Below are 22,968 nucleotides of genomic sequence, written 5' to 3' on the forward strand. Positions count from 1 at the left end.
CCATCTCCACATAGATAGACCTATAATCTTAGCTACCTCCTCCAACTCAATCCATCTCCACACAGATAGATCTATAATCTTAGCTACCTCCTGGGCCAACTCAATCCATCTCCCCTACCAAGCTGTACCATGATAGCACCATTGGATCCAAGGGTAAAGCTTCAGCCTCATCTACCTCAGACTGGTAGCACAAGGATGGTCAGTCACTCTTGTGTTTCCATCGCTGAGTCAGATCAAAGTCATGGACATCCGCTCTATTATCTGTTGCAATAAGAAGACAACTGGGAATGGGACTGACACACAAACAACCAAAGCAATCTTGTTCTTTCTTTTTTGATCATTTTCCTCATCTGAACTTTATTGTCCCAAAGCTCAGTCTACTCAAATTCACCATTCACCTGGATTCACCATTCACGTGATCCAACGGGAAGTATTTCTCAGATCTTTCTCTATTTTGGAGAACTACACAGGGCGATTATGAGCCTTTGTTTTCTCTGTGCATTTTTCATCGGTCGCCAAAGACACCCAAACATACTTATTAGGCTCGGTTTACCCGACACAGATTAAGTCTAGTCTTAGACTAAACGCCCTTTCAATGGAGAATCGTGATAAGTCATTGAACGTGTTTTTAGTCCAGGACTAGACTAGATCTGTGTCTGGGAACCTGTTTCTGACTAAACCAATGCTAATATGATAATTTGTCTGTTCAAGGCAATGAAGAAGTAGCATAAAGTGCCTTCTCATATGGCCTCATTCATCCTCATCAATAAGAATACTGAATGTAAATATTAAGATGTATGTTGAATGCATTTATATGGAGACATGGTTTATGTTTCTTTTAACTTTACTCACACAATATCAAGACCATACTCACTCTCCCACAGGGTACGGCTACACTGACTGACTGTTAAAGGTATCATCAGAGCAGTCACTTCTTAATGTGTGTTGACAAATCAAACTCAATCTAATCAAATGACCTTAGTAGGAAGTGTAAGATGACAAATAATCAATGAGGTGAAATGTTTGCCTTCCACCCTTTGATTACTGTGTGACTGAAGGGCATAATACTGCATGAAACAAAGCACTGGGGCCTCCCAAGTGGCTCAGCGGTCTAACCAACGCTTTGAACAAACCGACTGTGTCTTGCGTTTTGGTACACCAGAAGTACATTCCTTTCCAATGGAACGCTGCGTTTGCCTTGCAGCATTGCGTTGCAGAGGCAGCTGCAGTGCGTTCTGTGTGGTGCATGCGTTGGATTTATCGAACATATGCGTCAAACTGTATGCGTAAACGGGTTGACAGTAATGGTAGCAGAAGGTGAATGTTGAACTTTTGTTGCACACATATCTAGATGATGCTGCACACTATTTTTGCGCAATGACACAGTCGGTGTGTTCAAGCGTAAGGCACTGCATCGCAGGGTTCGATTCGGGCTGTATCACAACCGGCCTAGGTCGGGAGAGGGCGGTGCACAACTGGTCCAGGTTAGGGGAGGGTTTGGCCGGGGGGTGCTTTACTTGGCTCATCGCGCTGTAGTGAATCCTTGTGGCGGGTCGGGCGCCTGCAGGCTGACCTCAGTCGTCAGTTCAGTGGTGTTTCCTCCGACACATTGGTGTGGCTGGCTTCCGGGTTAAGATGGCGGGTGTTAAGAAGCGCGGTTTGGCGGGTCATGTTTCGGAGGACGCATGACTCGACCTTCGCCACCCGTTGGGGAGTTGCAGCGATGAGACAAGATCGAAATTGGGGAGAAAAGGGGGGTAAAAATACAAAAAATAAACAAAGCACTGATATTTTGTATAATGCAGTTATGAATTGAACATCAAGGCTCTACTATGTTTACTGAAAGTTAATACATGTTATTATCATAGATTGTATATATAATCAAACATTAGCACAAACCAAACTAGATTCCTGGAGGCCTCAAATTTTATATTTTCTCTCAGGAGAAAGAATGTTCTCAGGGAACTTACCAAAAAGTTTACCTTTCATTTTGAGGGAATCATCATCATAGAACTTAATTTGTTTTGTTTTAAGCAAACCATGTGATATCGAGTTAGTGTTCAACTCTATAGACTTATGTACTGATATTAGTAACTACCTCTGAGTTCTAGGTATACATACTGTTATTATTTCCATGTTACGTTGTAAAAGCACCTGGCCACAGCTGTCTGAACCTGTGCATTATTGTAAGTTCATACCACCATCTAGTGGTCAGTTCGGGTAATTTATATTCTGTTTACTTTATGGTTTCTGTTTTTGTCTTAGCATTCCTTGGTCACATCACTTAGACAAAGGACAATACTGTGAAGTAATACCTCAAACATTACAATCCTACACACAGGCCTTTTACATTGAGTGTACAAAACATTAAGAACACCTTCCTAATATTGAGTTGCAATATGGTTTCTGTCAAACTCATCTCACAAACAATTCATGATTTAGTCTTTTTTTTGTTTACATGAAAACTTAAACATCTCAATGATGTGTGTTTTATCCTCTCTGTTATGTGCGGTCCTCCGAGATTGATGTAGCTACTGATATTGTTTTAACCTTGTATGGATCATATCATCCTAATCGTGTGTATTAATGATCAATTCATAACAGATAAGCAACAGAGAATCGCTAACTCATGGTTATGTAACAGGGTAGGGGTCCATTCCATTTCAATTCAGTCAATTCAGGTTGGAAACTAAAATTCCAATTCCATTTTTCATCATTGTAAAGCAATGAGGAAAAATGGAATAGAATTTTCAGTTGACATCCTGAATTGACTGAATGGAAATGGAATGGACCCCAACTATTCTGCAACATTTCTGTAATAGTTGAGACAGCCCTGTGGATTCAGACTGAACCAAAGCACTTATTGTGGAGATATATGCTCCAAAGACAACCCAGAAAGCACTGTTGAGTTGCCCACTATTGTGATGTGAGGGACTTTGTCACGTTTTTGTAAAAAAAATAAAAGCTTGTGTATGTATGTATTTTCAGTGCTGTGGTTGTATTGTACAATCAAGTGTTCCTCAAAGCAGAAGATTGTCTTAACGTCTCAAAAGAGCACTGATATCTGTTGTATTGTTTTCCTGTTGGCCTGTCATTCATTCATTGTATTACATTTTTTGTTACATCAATCATGGTTTGTCTGAGATATTCAAAAGGTTTATTTGACTGAAATAATAAAGCCTGTTGCTAACCTCTACTTTTGGTCTGGTTGATCTTTCAGACATGTGATGGTTTAAACCACGTGTCAAACTCATTCCACGGAGGGACGAGTTTCTGTTTGGCTCCTCGTACTTGATTGATGAATTAAGGTCAATAATTAGTAAACAACTCCCCTCACTTGGTTGTCTAGGTCTTAATTGAAAGGAAAAACCAAAAACACGCAGACACTAGGCCCTCCATGGAATGAGTTTGAACATTGACCTCGTTTAAACAGTGACAGTAGTTCAGACTGAGAAAAGAAACCGGTAGTACTCATAATAGCTCCTAGATGGCGCTAGAGGACAAAAAGCAGAGCTTTCCATCAATTCTGCTGATTTCTTTTTCAAGTGTTCCCTCTGAGTAATTAATATAAGCTTACTATCATGGCATAAAAAAAGTGATACCAAGCTTGTGTACTTATAGCCGTGAAAAAAGCAGCACAACAGCCTCAAATGGTTAGCATTGACCAGGAGGTTTAACTTGTTAAATTTCCACATTCATCAAAACAACAGTGCAGAAGCTCAATGCATAAATAAGAGAATTCATCACACAATATGTCACACAATGAGTAAAAGGTTTAAAATAAACCTTCCTTAGAGTTTGTGCTTACACTAAAATGTTTTGGTTGTGACACATGGAATACTTTTTGAACACACTGAGTATAAGCACTAATGAATGAACATCAAAGGCATTGTACAACATCCAATCAAACAGGATTTAAAAAGTACAACAGTTACAAACTCACAAACACTACAAGACAAAGTGAGATGCCAAAATGTACAGTTCTGTTTTCCAGATACATTTAAATACAGTGGGGAGAACAAGTATTTGATACACTGCCGATTTTGCAGGTTTTTCCTACTTACAAAGCATGTAGAGGTCTGTCATTTTTATCCCATAGGTACACTTCAACTGTGAGAGACGGAATCTAAAAAATCCAGAAAATCACATTGTATGATTTTTTAAGTAATTAATTTGCATTTTTATTGCATGACATAAGTATTTGATCACCTACCAACCAGTAAGAATTCCGGCTCTCACAGACCTGTTAGTTTTTCTTTAAGAAGCCCTCCTGTTCTCCACTCATTACCTGTATTAACTGCACCTGTTTGAACTCATTACCTGTATAAAAGACACCTGTCCACAAACTCAATCAAACAGACTCCAACCTCTCCACAATGGCCAAGACCAGAGAGCTGTGTAAGGACATCAGGGATAAAATTGTAGACCTGCACAAGGCTGGGATGGGCTACAGGACAATAAGCAAGCAGCTTGGTGAGAAGTTCAAGATGACGGTCAATCACCCTCGGTCTGGGGCTCCATGCAAGATCTCACCTCGTGGGGCATCAATGATCATGAGGAAGGTGAGGGATCAGCCCAGAACTACACGGCAGGACCTGGTCAATGACCTGAAGAGAGCTGGGAACAGTCTCAAAGAAAACCATTAGTAACACACTACGCCGTCATGGATTAAAATCCTGCAGCGCACGCAAGGTCCCCCTGCTCAAGCCAGCGCATGTCCCAGGCCCGTCTGAAGTTTGCCAATGACCATCTGGATGATCCAGAGGAGGAATGGGAGAAGGTCATGTGGTCTGATGAGACAAAAATAGAGCTTTTTGGTCTAAACTCCACTCGCCGTGTTTGGAGGAAGAAGAAGGATGAGTACAACCCCAAGAACACCATCCCAACCATGAAGCATGGAGGTGGAAACATCATTCTTTGGGGATGCTTTTCTGCAAAGGGGACAGGGCGACTGCACCGGGGGAGGATGGATGGGGCCATGTATCGCGAGATCTTGGCCAACAACCTCCTTCCCTCAGTAAGAGCATTGAAGATGGGTCGTGGCTGGGTCTTCTAGCATGATAACGAGCCCGAAACACACAGCCAGGGCAACTAAGGAGTGGCTCCGTAAGAAGCATCTCAAGGTCCTGGAGTGGCCTAGCCAGTCTCCAGACCTGAACCCAATAGAAAATCTTTGGAGGGAGCTGAAAGTCCAGTGTGCCCAGCGACAGCCCCGCGAAACCTGAAGGATCTGGAGAAGGTCTGTATGGAGCTGTATGGAGGTGTGCAAAATCCCTGCTGCAGTGTGTGCAAACCTGGTCAAGACCTACAGGAAACGTATGATCTCTGTAATTGCAAACAAAGGTTTCTGTACCAAATATTAAGTTCTGCTTTTCTGATGTATCAAATACTTATGTCATATAATAAAATGCAAATTCATTACTTACAAATCATACAATGTGATTTTCTGGATTTTTGTTTTAGATTCCGTCTCTCACAGTTAAAGTGTACCTATGACAAAAATTACAGACCTCCAGAGGTGGGACAAAGTCATTGTTATGCAAGTCACAAGTAAGTCTCAAGTCTTTGCCCTCGAGTCCCGAGTCAAGTCGAGTCAAAGATGAGGCAAGTCCCAAGTCGAGTCAAAAGTCAAAGCCATCAAGTCTCAAGTCGAGTCCAAAGTCCTACATTTTAGTTTCGAGTCATTTCAAGTCCTCTTAGCAAGCCTTTGCAAGTCATTACAAGTCCTCGTAGCAAGTCTTCTCGAGTCATAAGGCGCAAGTCCAAGTCAAGTCACGAGTCATTGATGTTAAAGTCCAAGTCGAGGTTGCAAGTCTTTGTACATTTTGTCGAGTCGGAGTCTGAAGTCATCAAATTCATGACTCGAGTCTGACTCCGAGTCCAAATCACATGACTCGAGTCCACACCTCTGCAGACCTCTACATGCTTTGTAAATAGGAAAACCTGCAAAATCGGCAGTGTATCAAATACTTGTTCTCCCCACTGTAGATATTTTGATAATGTTTTTCAAGCTATTGTTTAAGTTATTCTACTATAACTAACCAGGTTCTGTATCAGGTTACAGATAGGTGGGTGGTCAGCACTGTTGTTGTAGGTTAATGTCACATCTCGTTACACCTCCTCTATGGCTGTTGAGTGGGTGTGGCGTTTCTTAACAGGAGAGTCTGGCTCAGACTCTATAAAGACGTCGTCTTCCATCGTTTCTTCAATGGGCTTCATCATTTTGGATGTCTTGGAGGCAGGAGATTTTTCTGGAAAGAAGGACACATCAGTTAGCGTGGGAATAGAGGTGTGTGTGTGTGTGTTTTCAATGTAACTGTGTGTGTTTCCAAGGTAACCATCTTCATATGGTCACAGACAAACACACTATAAAGGTGACACAAACGAGGTTGTCATAGGTCACAAATTCCACAAGCCTTCATTCTGACTCATATGGCAATCCAAACAAAACAGAATCACAACCACACATTTGACAGAATACACACATAGGCTCACACATAGGCCCTAATTTCACATACTGTATGTTTGTGTTGGAGACAGAGGGAAGACAGTGTGAAGTTAAATCAGCATGGTAAGAAAAAAAAAAGCATTCTGAATACTTTTCCTGACATATCAGTCAACTTTGCAATTCAACCCTACATTTGATATGGAAATTGCAACATGATAATGTAAAAAGCTATTGGGATTAAAGAGTATCTTGGTCTAAATACATTTTTCAATAGGAGCTGAACAGCTGCACTACTACTATAGGATGGATGATATGAATGAATGCTGTCTTACTCTTAAACAGTGAACTTTTTAAGATGTTAAAACAACAAACCAGGTTACGGGATCACTCGTTTTAGAACAGGCAACATAGTGCAGAGCTGTAGGGTTAAATATTGAGGGGTTGGGTTTGGGGAATTAACTAGCCTGAGTCCCAGATCTGTTTGAACTGTCCAGCACAAACAGATCTTGGACTCAGGCATTAGAAGGTGAATTTCAGGGTGGGAGGGAGAAAATAGATAGTCTTACACCCCCTTCAGGGCAAGGTGTGATCTGAGAGAGTGGGTTGATTCACAGCTAGAGGTGGAGGTGGAGGAGGAGGGGGGGACAGGAGAAACAATGTTAAAGAACAACTCTAACTAGAACACAACCCCTAGAAAACAATGTTGTCAGATAGGAGCTAAACCCCCTAATAAACCAGGATTTAGTGTCTGTTAACATCACACACCAGAGAGGATATGAGGGGTAAATGACGAAGATGGACTCAACTGAAAATACCCAGAATGCCACATGATTTCAGTAAATTTAGTGACTGTATAACAGCTACTATTGACCTGGCAAAGATCCACTGTGGATCGAAACTTTGTCACTATTAAAAGGTAGCATTAGGAGAATGATTGCGTCAGTCTTTTTCAGACTCAATAGCTAATCAGGTTGTTTAACACTGACAGATGGGCCAATAGTATCACAGCTTGATGGGAGGTGGTGAGACTTACGATGTGAGGAGCCACTGGAGCCTCCACGGTGGATCTGGTTCAGGATGTCGTCGGTGTCACTGGTGCTGCCCATGCTGTTCCTCATCTGCATCATAGAGAGCTGGGAGCAGAGGCTGGGCTGACGCTCCATCTTCTTTGCTGCCTGTTCATGTAAACATCGTTATTGTTATTGTCATCATTGTTATCATCGGTGTCACCACCACCATCATCATCGTCATCAAGATCATCATTTCTTTCATAATCATCGTTATTTGAATCTAAGGAGACAATTTGTAACTTAGGAAGGATAATGACCAAATCACAATTAGTGTACAAAACATTAGGAACACCTGTTCTTTCCATTACAGACTGACCAGGTGAATCCTATGATCCCTTATTGATGTCACCTGTTAAATCCACTTAAATTTTACATTTTAGTCATTTAGCAGACGCTCTTATTCAGAGCAAATTACAGGAGCAATTAGGGTTAAGTGCCTTGCTCAAGGCAACATCGACAGACTTTTCACCTAGTCGGCTCGGGGATTAGAACCAGCGACCTTTTAGCTACTGGCACAACGCTCTTAACCACTAAGCTACCTGCCGCCCCAATCAATCAGTGTAGATGAAGGAGATACAGGTTAAAGAAGGATGTTTAAGACCTGAGACAGTTGAGACATGGATTGTGTTTGTGTGCCAGTCAGAGGGTGAATGGACAAGACAAAAGATTGAAGTGCCTTTGAACAGGGGTATGGTGCCAGGTGCACCGGTTTGAGTGTGTTAAGAACTGCAACGCTGCTGGGGTTTTTCACACTCAACAGTTTCCGTGTATCAAGAATGGTCCACCACCCAAAGGACATCCAGCCAACTTGACACAACTGTGTGAAGCATTGGAGTCAACATAGGCCATCATCCCTGTGGAACGCTTCTCGACACCTTGTAAAAGTCCATGCCCCAATGAATTGAGGCTGTTATGAGGGAAAAAAGGGGGTGCAACTCAACATTAGGAAGGTGTTTCTAGACAATAGAAACTTACAGTGTCTCAGTTTCTGAACAGTGACTAAACCCACCTTGTCACTGAGAGTGGGGTCTTGAGCGAGTACAGCTTGTTGGTGATGTCTTTGCCAATGAGGTACCTGAACACCTCGTTAAGGAAGGAGTCAGACTCCAGGAAGTAGGTGAGTCTCTCTCTGGACCAACACAGGAACTTACAGTTCTCCTCGCGCCATGATGGTCACCTGTAAATTAATCAACAAGTCACAGGCTGTCATGGTAACAAACCTGCCCTATCATTACCTAATCATGCCAACGTCACTTGTGTTGTTTGGTCTACCCAGTATGGATACTACTATGAACTGGAATATGGGTAAGTGGTAAATTGGGTTATATATCAAAAATAAATAAATAAATGGTACATTCAATAATCTGAGCTTCTTGTTACCTGGAATTTTTCTCCTCTGTGCATCTGGGTTGATCTGAACTCAGGGGAGTCGATGAAGGCGTTCGTGTAGATGTTATGGAGGAAATGACCTCGATATGACACCTTCATTCTGTCGCACACAAACTTATAGTCAACACAGATGACCATGGATGGATCAAATGCACACAGATGCACACAGATACTGCTAAACCTTATTGATCAAACATCATTCAGGGAAAACCAGGGGTGGAATGACATCGTAAATAGGTGACAGGGAGATGTCTCAGAGTGATACCTACTTTCCTTTAAGGAGGATACTGAGGCGCTCATCCACGGAGGTCTTGTCCTCGGCTGCGTACACCTGTCCCTTCTTCAGGCTCTGGATGGTGCAGAATTGACCCGTCAGTCTCTGGAACAGGGCCTCGCGCACGTGGAGGGGCTCAAACATCCGCTTGTACACTGACTTCAGCTCCCTGTCAATCTTAATCTGACAGAAGACAGTACGGTTACAGCTCATTGTCTATACACTGATAAAGTGGCATATAAAGTGTTATGATGGATGATTGACGTGACTTGAGCTAGGCTCCTGATTCAGGGTGGATCGCCACAGGGCGTGTTATCAAGAACCAGGCATTAAGTATATTTTAGGGTCTTTAATCAAATGTCACCACAGCAGCCAACATAAAGTGAGGGCCACCTAATTCTACTCATCCTTGATATTGAATTGATAGCACACAATTCATGTATGTCATTCCGATGGGAGTGAAGAGGACTGCAGTATACATAACTTCCTTTCTCGTTATGAGGACAGGTGGTCCCATTCTGTCAGTTATGTGAAGGCCCTCTACACACTGAAAGTCCCCTGGTGGCAGCAGTGCATTTGAAAGACCTGCATCTCATTTAGGTAGAGAGAGACAGAGTGGCCCCAACACCAGGGGCATGTGACTGGCTGTCTCCCCACTGAGAGACACAATGGAAAACGAATCTCCAAAAGTCCTCATCAAAATAACTGTTCCAGGTAACTTGTACCTACTCTAAGCTGTATGTGTGTACTGTATATAAATGGACCACAATCAGCATCTAACTGGAATGTGTTGAGTTGGGGCAGAACTCACAGGTCTGCGTTTGTAGATCAGGTAGAAGAAGTGCATGAAGTTGACCAGCAGGAAGACCACGTTCCACACCATGACATCCAGGTTACACCGGTACAGCGTAGCCCAGGTGATGAACAGACAGCTTCCTGTCAGGGACAGGAACAGGAAGTAATAAAGCGCACTTGAGTTGTTATTGGTTGAGTTATATCCTCATATTGCCCTATAGCCGTAAATTCTTCAACTAGCTTGAGAAAACTCCAGTAGGCAGCTGTGCTTCCACCAACATGGTGGTCATGATATGATATCATTCCACTCTACTCAGGGCCTTTCCCACTGTGCTACCACCAACATAGTGGTCATGATATGGTTGTATTCCATACTTTTCAATTTGATTACCAGCTGTACTACCGCAGCAACTCCCCCTTCTCCACGAAGTGTGCACTCGTTCACTCACTATAGTGCTTCTATCATATTTCTAACAGCAATTAAATGCATATCAATCCTTGAGGGGGAGTGAACGAGTGAATACTTTGGAGAGTGAGGAAGAGATACTGTGAAAGTAGAGCTGGTAATGAAACTGAAAAGTGTGTAATGCAATCGTATCATGACCACCGAATTGGACTGTAATCTGGGCCAGCAGAGGGCAGTATGGACCCACCTGTCATCAGCATGAAGCGCAGCAGGATCATGTGCAGGGTCAGGGTGGTGGGGATGACCAGGCCCAGGAGGAGAGACAGGTTCCCCAGGTGGAAGAGCAGGTGGTGGGCCTCCTCCCACTCCTCACAGGAGGTCACGTTGGGCTCCATGGTGGTCATCACCAGACCTCCACCTCCAGCCTCGGGTTCAGACCCAGGGACTGCCGACCGCAGTGGGGCCAGGGTGATGTAGAACAGGCTACTGGTCATCTCTGGAGAAGCAGACATCCTGATCCTGCCCAGAGGTCACCTAGAGAGAGGTGAGGAGGGTATTGTGGTTGTTTATGTACTGCTTATGAATGGGGTATGTACAGATTATGAATGTATTATTATGTTGGTACCTTTCAAGTTAAGTATTACAGAATTGGTGGTAGAAACAGGGGATTTTTGCAGTTTAAAGTTCAATTCACGTTGCTGCTGTTCTCATAGTGTACATCAGTTTGTCACTATCACAATCTCAATATCCTCAGGTTTCAATAGATTTTCATAACAGATTACTGTATTTCCAAATGTTTTCTTTTTGTAGTAATGCATTAGAATAACTTTTGAGATGCTTGTAGGCCTACTGACACTGTCAACATAATATTTGATTCATCAAAAAATGTGCAACTGATTTAATACTGTAAGTAGCCTGGGAATTCATCACACCGATCATAGAGCACAGGAGTAACATTGAAGGGTTTCACTTTAATGTTGCAGCAACACAAACACATGTGTGGGAAAATACCAAACTCCACTGGGTTTAGAGCAGATCAGCCGACCAGCGCTCAACAATATTTGATTGCCAGTCCCTCAGATACAGATTAAGAAATGGAAATGGAAAAAGTGCGAAATGAGTCGGCTACACTACGCTGCTTGCAGAAAATTAGCGGGACCTACCGGTAGACGTCTTAAGAAATAGCCTAATATGTTTGAGCGTTAACATTCCTTTCACCACTCAGTCAGAGTAAAATAACAGAGAATGGGAGATGTAACTTACCAATCTGACAACAATCGATCAAACGCGTCGCTGGACAGAATAAGGAGAAGAAACAATGGACAAGTATTGAGGAGCTATAAATGTAGGTCCTCACGAGCTGGGGGGCTGCACAATGTGAGTCGCGCATTCCAGCGAGCTGACAGGCATTGACTAAAATGGGCAAGAGGCGAGGGGACAGCAGTCAACACTACCCCGCCGCTGCGCACCTGCAAAGTCCGGGCACGCCAACAGGGGGTGGTAAAACTTCCCTTTTTGAAAACTGAAAATATAGCCTTGCAGCCAGCAACTCCTCGAAAATAATATTATGAAGCCAGTCGAGTGAATCGTGTTATGTGTTTCGAGATTTTGGTTAACCTAATTGAACAGTGCTCCTTCACCCTCCAGAGGTGACATGAGCTGCGTGATGAGGTTGACAAGAGCGGATATGAATGAGATCAGTGACAAGGTCAGCGCCAGGATCAGAGCGAGAAGGTGATTGACACTCACCTGTAGGCTGCTCTACAGAAATGCACGCTCCCCGAAGAAAATGTTGTAGGCCAAATGAAAGTTATTCGACATACAAAACGTATAGGGCTACATTGCATTGTTAATTCTTTTTTATTAAACACAAATATTGACAAAAAACTCTGTCAGACAATTGAATATACAGTCTCAATTTAAGACAGGCAGGTAGTAAAGTGCACTATAAAACATAAACAGGAATCAGGGGTAACATTTCACTGGTATTTTGATGCAGAGAAAATCTCCTCTCTCACTCTCTCTCTCACACACACACCTCTCTCCTCTCTCACTCTCTCTCTCTCTTTCTCTCAATCTCACATCTCTCTCACACACACGCCTATTGCATGATATCTGGCAAACCAAGTGGAGGGTTACTTCATGTGCTACAATGTAGTCTTTGTTGATGCGTAAATTACATAGCTTATGCCCTATCCATAGCCTAAGCACTTGAGGATAACAAAGAGACAAAAACAACATACATGAATGAAAAACAAACATTCAAAAGTTCCGTTCCAGTCACGAGTCAGTCTCTTCTGGTGCTGTTATAGTTATAGGGACACGGGCACGGTGGCCATGGTCATATTGCGCCGGGACTCGTAGGAACGCATCTGTCCGGTCTAATTCAGGCAACGGAGGCACGTGACAGTAGGTGGGTAACCGGAGATCATATCGGAACCCGCGGCTGTCGAACGCCTTGTCGTTGAGAGAGTACAGCTTGTCCGCGATGTCATTCCGCACCACGAGCGCAAAGACCTTGGCGATGTAGCGGTGCTTGGCGAAGAGTAGGTACAGTTTCTTACGTCTCCATGAAACGTACCTACAGCCATTATCTGCACGCAGGGTCACCTGGGGAAAGAAAACACTAATGCTTATACACTGAGTATACCAAACATTAAGAACACCTTCTTAATATTGAGTTGCACCCCCACAGGGATGTTGGCCAATGTTGATTCCAATGCTTCCCACAGTTGTGTCAAGTTGGCTGGATGTCCTTTGGGTGGTGGACCATTTTTGATACACACGGGAAACTGTTGCATGTGAAAAACCCAGCAGCTTGCAGTTCTTGACACAACCCGGTGCGCCTGGCACCTACTACCAACCCCAGTTCAAAGGCACTCAATATTTTGTCTTGCCCATTCACCCTCTGAATGGCACACTACACAGTCCATGTCTCAATTGTCTCAAGGCTTAAAAATCCTTCTTTAACCGGTCTCCTCCCCTTCACATACACTGATTGAAGTTTAACAAGTGACATCAATAAGGGATCATACAGTAGCTTTCACCTGGATTCACCTGGTCAGTCTATGTCATGGAAAGAGCAAAGACTTCTTAATGTTTTGTATACTCAGTGTATATGCCAGACACATTAGCCAAAATTAGCTTTATTCGATCAGTTTACTATTTACCTGGAAAACTCCCTCCTCTGACGGCCGGAGAGAGTCCCATTCAGGTGAATCGAGAAACTGGAAAGGATAGATGTCATGTAAAAACTCTCCATTTACTGTCACACGAATTCTGTAAGAAAAAGTGTGACATTAGGCTATCTTATATGACATAACATCAAATACAGTTGGATCAAATGTACAAGTGAAGTTGAAATGCACCGGCCGGACAGAAGAACGGACAGCTTATCAATAGCAGTCTTGCCCTCCATGGCATAACAGTGGTCTTTCTCTATGGTGTGGATGTCCCCTTCACAACAGGCGACTATCTTGCCGAAGTGGGTGAGCGACACCCCCAGCTTTTTGAACAGGTAGCTGTACAGATCTTGAAACTCCTTTTCGAAAGTAACGTTCCTCAGCCGGTAGGCGACATGCACAACTTGAACCGCACATACCCCAAAAAGAGCGAAATTCCACAAAAAGGTATCGGTGGTGCACGCGTCAGACCATGACCAAATGGTTGTGCAGAAGAAACCGAGCGTCAGAAAGGTAAACAAGTAGAGGAGCCCATAGAACCCGCTCCCTCCCATGAACCCCAAAACAAGGAAGATACTGGCGAGGTGGAAGATGGCACCCTCGGATCCCCCCTTCCATTCTTCGCATAACGGGTGCACGACAGCCGCCGTCAAGTTTTCAGGAGGTGGGAAAAATTCTGGCGCCTCCATTGTCACGCGTGGGGAGCACGTCACTTTTCCGAAAACTGAGAGGTGGTAAGAGAAAACGAATAAGTGAAACGTCACCGAGACTTCTACCCTAAAATGTAATCGCCCTAAGTTTTGATTATATCACCTCTTAAAATATGACCCGGGTTCGGGACTGGGTGGCGCAGTAGCCTACTGCTCCCCTTGGTCCTGACGTCCTACTGTTTAAAGCTCAGTCGTGCTCAACCAAACCATCTCTTATAATTGCACATGACGTCTAGGATAAACTCACTAAACATATACTGTGACTATGGTGTTATGAATTTTCCTGATCAAGAGAAGATTGTGATGATGAATGATAAGCTTCCAAGGTCTCTGACAGAAGGTGGTCTCCAACAACTCACTAGGGCTGTAACACTTCCACTACTTGTTTCTTGTTTTCCTATAGGTGTCAAGGTGAGTAGGGTGGACCCTGAGGGATGAAACAGCTCAAATCCAATGAGAGGTTGTGTGTGTGTATGTGTGTGTGTGTGTGTGTGTGCATTCATGTGTGTCTTTTCCACTCCTTCATCTCTCTGTTTTCAGACCAGGACATCATAAATCACAGTGGTAGACTAGTAGTAAGGAGGCAGGGAGGGAGGGAGCAGTGATCTATCTGGGCTAAAATAACCCACTGCAGTTTCCCCTGGTGAGCTGCTGCCTACCTGACCAGACAGTCAAGGTGACATTGAGAATCTCAGAGCTGCAGAGGACTGAAAACTCAGTGAAATATTTAGGACATTTTGCAATCACATGCAGAGATCCCCTGGGTCCAAATCATTCAGTGTGTCAGACAGACAGAGCTAGATACATCCTCTGTATTTGTGTGAGTGCTCTCTGTGTTTGTATGAGTGCTCTCTCTCTCTCTCTCTCTCTCTCTCTCTCTCTCTCTCTCTCTCTCTCTCTCTCTCTCTCTCTCTCTCTCTCTCTCTCTCTCTCTCTCTCTCTCTCTCTCTCTCTCTCTCTCTCTCTCTCTCTCTCTCTCTCTCTCTCTCTCTCTCTCACTCACTCACTCACTCACTCACTCACTCACTCACTCACTCACTCACTCTCTCACTCACTCACTCACTCACTCACTCACTCACTCACTCACTCACTCACTCACTCACTCTCTCTCTCACTCACTCACTCACTCAGTCCCCCCTCTCTCTCTCAGAGGAATTCTTGCCCTCTTTTCAAACTGAAGGTTACCACAGTGGTCTATGGGAGATGGGAAACAGTAAGAGACAGTTTGAAGGTATGTAGTGGTGGAATCGGACCCTGGCTTCAGCTGTTGTGAGTGACTAACTTGATGCTAGGAGTGGTGATCCCCCTTCCTGCACTCCAGTCTAAGGTTAACATTGTGGTTGCACCATGGGCTGCCCAGAACGCTAAACATACACTCTCACCAACACACTACCCTGGTTATCAAATTCAATCTCAGTATAAAAGAGGTGCCACTCATTTTAGGCTTTGGTACTCAATTACATTTTACAGTACCAATGTTCATACTTTAGAGCAAATATTCTAGCAGTGTTTATCCCCCGGGGCACACTCCAGTCTGATATTAATATAACCGGTACTTAAGCAGTACAACATTAGAAGTGCTGGTGTGCACCGGACCAATTCAAGCACTGTGTGTACGTGAGTGTGAGACTATTTAAACACAGGGAGAATGTGATGTAGATTGTGCCAGCTACCAGCACCCTGCCAGCTATACAAAGACAATCAGAAACCCAACCCATCTATAAATAGGACTACACCCTCCACACCCTAGTGTGTGTGTGTGTGTGTGTGTTCAGGTTTGACAAATGGTGGACCTTCTCCCTCATTAATTTAGAGAGGGAGGGTCTTAATTGGGCCATGGCATTAGACAACCTTGGCAGAGAGAGGCGAGAGAAGTATCTATCCCTTAGGTCTTCATCTGTCCAAGAGAGAGAGAAAGAGAGAAAGAGAGAAAGAGAGACAGGCAGAGACAGATAGAGAGAAAGAGAGAGAGAGAGAGAGAGAGAGAGACAGGCAGTCAGAGACAGAGACAGAGACAGAGAGAAGGGGAGGGAAGTGAGAGGGAGCAGGTGGGTGGGTATGAAAAATCCCAATTAATATGAGCATGTAGGGATATCTGGATGTCTGGTACTAGCTTTGGTTAGGAGAAAGTATGTCAGACAAATACACACACAGACACACGCAGACACAGAGACAAACGCACACACACACACAACACTGGTGAACTAAAACCGAGGCGTAATGAATCTCTTTCAGAGAATTCTCAGCATTGTCATTACTGTTATTTTTAGAGTCTCCCAGATAGAGGCCCTGGACCTTGGATTGACTGATGAAACCAAACACTCACACACTGTACACCGACTCTAATGACTCTACTCATGCAAAGATACACTGATGTACTTTGTCACACACACACACACACACACACACACACACACACACACACACACACACACACACACACACACACACACACCATGATAGATCAGATAAGTCCGACAAGGGACAGGCTTGTGATAGTGTCCCATTACTCTCCATTAGATGCAGCCATTACAGTTTTTCTCAATTGCTAAAACACAATTTCTGAAACCTTGCTCCATTTTCTGAAAACATTCAACACAAAACCTCCTCTTCAAGCACTATTTACAAAACCTCTGACTCCTCTCGCAAAATGAAACATTCGCCTCAAAACAGTTTTACCTGTGTTCAAAATCAAACACTACTCTCAAATCATAAACAAAGTGATCAAAATGATATACACTCTCAAGCAGTCAGTAAACAATACACCGAAAAATAGAAAACACATTATTCAAAACATACAGTTCTCAGGGAGAATTTTCTTTTGATGAACGAAAACATGTTCTATCATAGTAGCTCAAAATTGATCAGAAATTACTACTCTGCTTTGCTCTTTGCAATTTTGTTTTTTTGTTCTTCCTCCTCCTTGTACCCCTATTTTTACAGTACTGTACCCTGCATCTCACAAACTTGTCCTTTGTCTCTGTGATACTGTAATTCTTGTTCTTTGTTGATATGAACCTGCAACCAGTCAAAATCTATTGAGCAGTCAGTACTGTTAACAAATGGAAAGCCCAATGTTCAGGGCCATACAATTTGTCCATTGTACAGTATACAGCCTACAATGCACTGTACTACAGTATACAATACTAAAAGGGACAAAAATCAAAGGAGTAAACATGTGATCAATGCGCTTCTTCTTGGGCTGGGTCAGGCCAGAGCACTTTGTCGACATCACAAGCAATATTGTCCCTCCTGAGGCAATGGGGAAAGAATATAGTGTGCCGTATCCAGCACTGACATGATTCCTCACCTATATCACCACAGGCTAAATCCATGGCTTGCAGCAGAGTTACTCTAGTGTAGGGTTGTCTATCATATACTTTCCATCTCCTCAATCGGATTCAGGAAAAGCGAGTATGGAGGGAGGTACAAGTTCATAAACTGCCCATTGATGTTAAACCATTCCCTTACCTGAGCAGCTCGGTGGAAACGGACATTGTCCCACACTATCACATAGGTGGGAATGGGATTCTCATTTAGCTCTTGACCCTGCTGCTCTTGAACCTGCTGCTCAAATAAAATATCTCTTAGATTGGCAATACATCTTAGAAGGTGTTGGGTGTTATATGGCCCGAGTGTAACATGGTGATGTAGAACACCATGGTTGCTGATAGCAGCACAGATTGTGACATTGCCACCTCGTTGACCAGGGACTTCAACAATGGCCCTCTGTCCAATCATGTGTCGGCCTCTCCTTCTCCTCTTTGTTAGATTGAAGCCTGCTTCATCGACAAAGATGAACTCATGGGGTCTGTCCAAGGATTCCAAGTCAAATATTGTCTGTGTAGAAATACAATATACTGTATGTAGGATTTTGTAAGTCGTACAGAGACAGTGCTATACTGTAGAGTACAATTAGGCCTACTGTATGCACTTCTGATTCACATACATTGTATGTACTGAAGAGTAATGTCATTCACATAGTATGTGTTAGTACTGTAGACAATCTGGATTACAGTAAATGTTTCTGAATGTACACTTACTTGCACATACTGAGCTCGCAGTTCTTTCACCCTTGGTGAGTTGCGCTCTAAAGGTACTCTGTATACTTGTTTCATTCGCATCCTGTTACGATGGAGGACACGGTCAATTGTGGAAATGCTCACACTGTTGATTCCCTTGAAGTCGTATTGCATTATCTTGAAGGACCATGCCAACTATAACGGCCTCTTGCTCCCGAGTGAATATAGCTGTCCTTCCACCTGTATGTGACAGCCTTGCAATTCTACAAAAAGTAGTTGTGCAGTTACAAAACATATTCATGCAGTACAATACATACAGTGATTAACTTTCACATGTCTATTGAAACAGCTGCATATAGTGTAGTACAGTAAATTTGCAATTACAAAAATACAGTAGTATACTGTACCTGTTCTCTTCTCTGAATGTCCTTACTATGGTGGACACAGAAAATCGGCTCAAATTGGGTTGCACATTACAGTTTTTTTTGATTGCTTAAACACGATTTTCAAAACAGGGCCCGTGTTTTCAAAACACTACACACAATTAGCACAACCACACACCCAATTAGCAAAACACTACAGATCCTTTGCAAAATTAAACACTCTTGTAAAAACTATACACTTCTTTTTAAAAACCACACTTTGTTACCATATGAAACACACACGTTTCACATTACTATACTCTGTTTGCACGAGTTACACTCTGCTGTGATAAACCTAAAACACTTTTAGCACTTCTACTTCCCTATGATTAGAGTAGGCTACTCTCAACAAAGTACAAATATAATGTAAATTCACCAAACACTACACAAGACCAATGTTGCAGACTGAAGAAACTCATTTATTTCTCAACACGCCCAAAATGTTGACATGGAGATTCATAATACTGTAACCAAACGTCACTTTACGTATTGTAAGTTCAAAAAAAATATTTAAAAAATAACTAGACATTGTCTCTTCGCCTAGCTGGATCTGGCCAGAGAATTTCATCAACATCGCAGGCAATGTTGTCATTAGCAAGACACCTTGGAAAGAAACGTCTTGAATGACGAATCCATCCTTGCATTGCTGCTACCTCCATCTGGTCACAGGCCTCCTCCATGGCTTGGATGAGGGGTACCTCAGCCTGGAGACGGAGATCATATACCTTCCACCGCCATGCCGAGAAAAACTCTTCTATAGGGTTGAGGAATGGAGAGTATGGTGGAAGATATAGGACAGTGAAATGTGGATGTTGCTGAAACCAGTTCTGAACCAGAGCAGAGCGGTGGAAAGACACATTGTCCCAGACAACAATGTATTGCATATGATCGATTTGATTTGCTGCTGTTATGTTGTGCAATTGGTCCAAGAATGTAAGTATGAGTGCTGTGTTGTAAGGGCCCATATGGGCATGGCGGTGGAGGACCCCATTCTGTGTAATGGCTGCACAGTGTTATATTACCCCCACGTTGCCCTGGGACATTGACTATAGCCCTGTGGCCAATGATGTTTCTTCCCCTCCTTCGTGTTCTCGTCAGGTTGAACCCAGCCTCATCTACGTAAATGAACTCATGCTGGATCTCCTCTCCATCCATTCGTAAAACTCTCTGAAAAACAGTGTCAGGCAAAATTGTGTAGTTCAGTGTAGATCTAGTATACATATTACAGTACAGTAAAAGATTATGAGACAGTATGCAAGATCACACTGCTAAAGTGAATACATACCTCTGCATAATCATGCCGCAGTCGTTTCACCCTTTCGGAATTGCGCTCGAAAGGCACTCGATAAATTTGCTTCATTTGAATATGTTTTTTTTTTAGGATGCGTGCCAGTGTTGATGTTGAGACCTGATGGATATCGTTGAAAATGGCGTGGTTATTGACAATGTTAGCTTGGAGCTTGGATATTGGATATATTGGATATTTGCTTTGATTGACCCCTGCTTCCACGGAAGAGGTGAGAGGTGAGAGGGGAGGGATGTAAGGTGTAAGGTGAGGGGTGGGGGTGGGTGTGGGGGTGGGAGGCAGATCAGAGGAAGAAAGTGGTGTGGGTTTGTTTGTCTCTGAAAGCCTTATTTTGCAACGAGGCTATAACAGTATTGGTTTACAATTATATTATGGCACATTTTCTATGAAGGAAGAGAATATTGTGTCTAATTTAAATCATGAACACACACAATAGCACACGCACTCTACACACACGTACATGTGGTCCTCTGTAGCTCAGCTGGTAGAGCACGGCGCTTGTAATGCCAAGGTAGTGGGTTCGATCCCCGGGACCACCCATACACATAAATGTATGCACGCATGGCTGTAAGTTGCTTTGGATAAAAGCGTCTGCTAAATGGCATATTATTATTATTACATTGTAATATTGTTGTATGGTGGTATTATACATTTTGTATTGTAGATATGTAGTGGTGTAATAATGTTATATGATGTACTGTTTCATCTTTTGTTTTATGTGTGATATAAGTGCCTTAATGTGTTTGGACCCCAGGAAGAGTAGCTGCTGCCTTGGCTAATGGAGATCCCTAATAAATACAAATACTAATGAAGTCATGTAACTACAGGTACCACCAAAATATTGATAGGCTACCAGAGCCAATATTTAACAGGAGGACTGAGATTGTCCTGGGAGATGAACTAGAGACATTTAATTTGTTATTACCTAAAAAATAGCCATTTATTAGCCTACTTTGATTTCCTGTTGCAGAGAGAATCTGTTGCATCTCGTAGTGGAGAAGAGAAAACAGGCCATCCTCCTTGTCTTCATCCTGTACGTGTTGTGATGTCACGAGAGGCTGTGTCCTGGAGGGACGTTACATCCCCCTGAGGTGGCTGCAAACCCAGACAGCTATGGCTCCATCTGCTGGTATGGTCGGGAACTCCACCCCTCTATGGCCAATCTTCCCACGCAGCTGAAACAAATGAGGAGCTGATGAGCTGAAGGTTTGGGAAGGGAAGAGACACAGTCTCCAAGCTGGGCTCTCTGGAGGACAAGAGTGCTGCACGTCCACTTCCATGAGGAATATAAGGATTTGGAGATACTTACCTTTGGGAAATACTCACCTTTGGATATATGCACCTGTGGAAATACGTGAGAGACATTTGGAAGGACTTTTTTGCTGGGTTGGCCACTAGCTGCAACGTGGACTACAGTAAGGCTGGGGAAAAGTTATCTGAGCGAGTGAGAATTATGACTTTGGATGTGGAAGAGACATCCCTGAACTGTTAACCCTTAAAGAGCCACAAGAGAACAGAATTTTGTTATATTTTCGTTAATTTCCCAAGACCTATAATAAAATCCTTGTTTTGTTTGAACCTTGTCTCCTTGCACTACTTGAGCAATCCCGCTGAAAGCTGTGTAGCCTCTCGTGACGTCACAGATGGTGGAGAATGCGGGCACGCTCAAGCGTTAATAGTGCATGTCAGAGGAGGATACCGAAGGTTTGATCACCCAGTTTTCCAAGTTGGCCGTAGGCTCCCCGCCGACTGAAATGGAGGACATATTGAAAGCCCTTGTTGCTGGCCAGCAAGCCCAGATGCAAGCAAACGTGGCTCTCTTGGAGGAGCAAAAGAAAGCCAACCTTCTGAAGGCAGAGGAATTGCAGTTGCAGAGACAGAGGGTGGTCCAAAATACCCGCCCAATAAAGGCAAGTGACTTTATATCTAAGATGGGAGCTACCGATGACATTGAGGCATACCTGCATGCATTTGAGGCCACGGCCACTAGGGAAGCCTGGCCCAAGCAACAGTGGGTTGGTCTGTTAGCCCCCTTTCTAACCGGGGAATCGCTGAATGCTGTCCGGGACCTGGGCCCTGACCAGGTTACTGACTATGATGCCCTGAAGTCTGAGATCCTCAGCAGATATGGACTCACAAAGTTTGGTATGGCCCAGCGCTTTCACAGCTGGACCTTCCAACCAGACCAACCTCCTCGGGCGCAGATGCATGAACTTGTCCGAATCGCAAGGAAATGGCTGGATCCACAGAGGAATACAGCAGCGGCGGTGGTGGAGGCCGTTGTGGTGGATCGTTACCTCACGCGCCCTGCCTTATGAGGCAAAACGGTTCATCAGTCAACAGGCCTTGACCACGGCTGATCTGACCGTGGAAGCTGTGGAAAAGTACCAGGCCACAGCGGAGATGCTGAATGCTTCCCGAAAAAGACCCCAGGAGGGCGGCCCCACCACAAATGGGAAGAACCCGTCCAAAGGACCCTAAGGTCTCGAACCCAGCCACGTCAGGACTTATCCCGGCTCCAGGGGAGCCAGAAACCAGGCGGGTCCAAGAAGAGTACACCAGGAGGGGGAAACTCGACAGTGTTACCGGTGTGGGGAGATGGGACATATCTCCTGGCAGTGTGGGGAACCAGCCGATGAACCTATGCCCACTGCGGAGTCCTCCAGCTCAGCACCCACACACCGTTTTGCCTCGCTCTTGGGAGTCGTAGATGGCGGCCCAGATCGACCCCCCACCTGCCCGGTAACTGTGAATCACCATGATGTGGAGGCCTTACTGGATTCTGGTAGCCGGGCCACCCGGGTGCGTAAGGATTTGGTGGGCCCAACGTGTCTGACCCCGGGGAAAGTCCTCCCAGTTTCCTGTGTCCATGGGGACACCAGAGAATACCCCATTACTGAACTTACAATGACCAGCACACGGGGAACCATACACACGACGGCGG

The 22,968-nt window shown here is 43.9% G+C and overlaps 1 protein-coding gene and 1 pseudogene across 1 annotated transcript; both read right to left on the reverse strand.

Annotated features, from left to right (window-relative positions):
* Positions 1-5,921: 5,921 nt before the first annotated feature.
* Positions 5,922-11,787, reverse strand: LOC121543038 (annotated as a pseudogene).
* Positions 11,788-12,226: 439 nt separating this feature from the next.
* Positions 12,227-14,368, reverse strand: LOC121543039 (popeye domain-containing protein 3). The gene is made up of 3 exons (XM_041852728.1): positions 13,751-14,368; positions 13,553-13,661; positions 12,227-12,992 (listed from the first exon to the last, which is right to left on the reverse strand). Exons 1-3 carry the CDS (start codon positions 14,251-14,253, stop codon positions 12,663-12,665), a joined length of 942 nt encoding a protein of 313 aa, XP_041708662.1. The 5' UTR covers positions 14,254-14,368; the 3' UTR covers positions 12,227-12,662.
* Between the last annotated feature and the right edge of the window lie 8,600 nt (positions 14,369-22,968).

Source organism: Coregonus clupeaformis, unplaced genomic scaffold (genome assembly GCF_020615455.1).
Source record: "Coregonus clupeaformis isolate EN_2021a unplaced genomic scaffold, ASM2061545v1 scaf1642, whole genome shotgun sequence".
In the NCBI taxonomy this organism is placed as follows: Eukaryota; Metazoa; Chordata; class Actinopteri; order Salmoniformes; family Salmonidae; genus Coregonus; species Coregonus clupeaformis.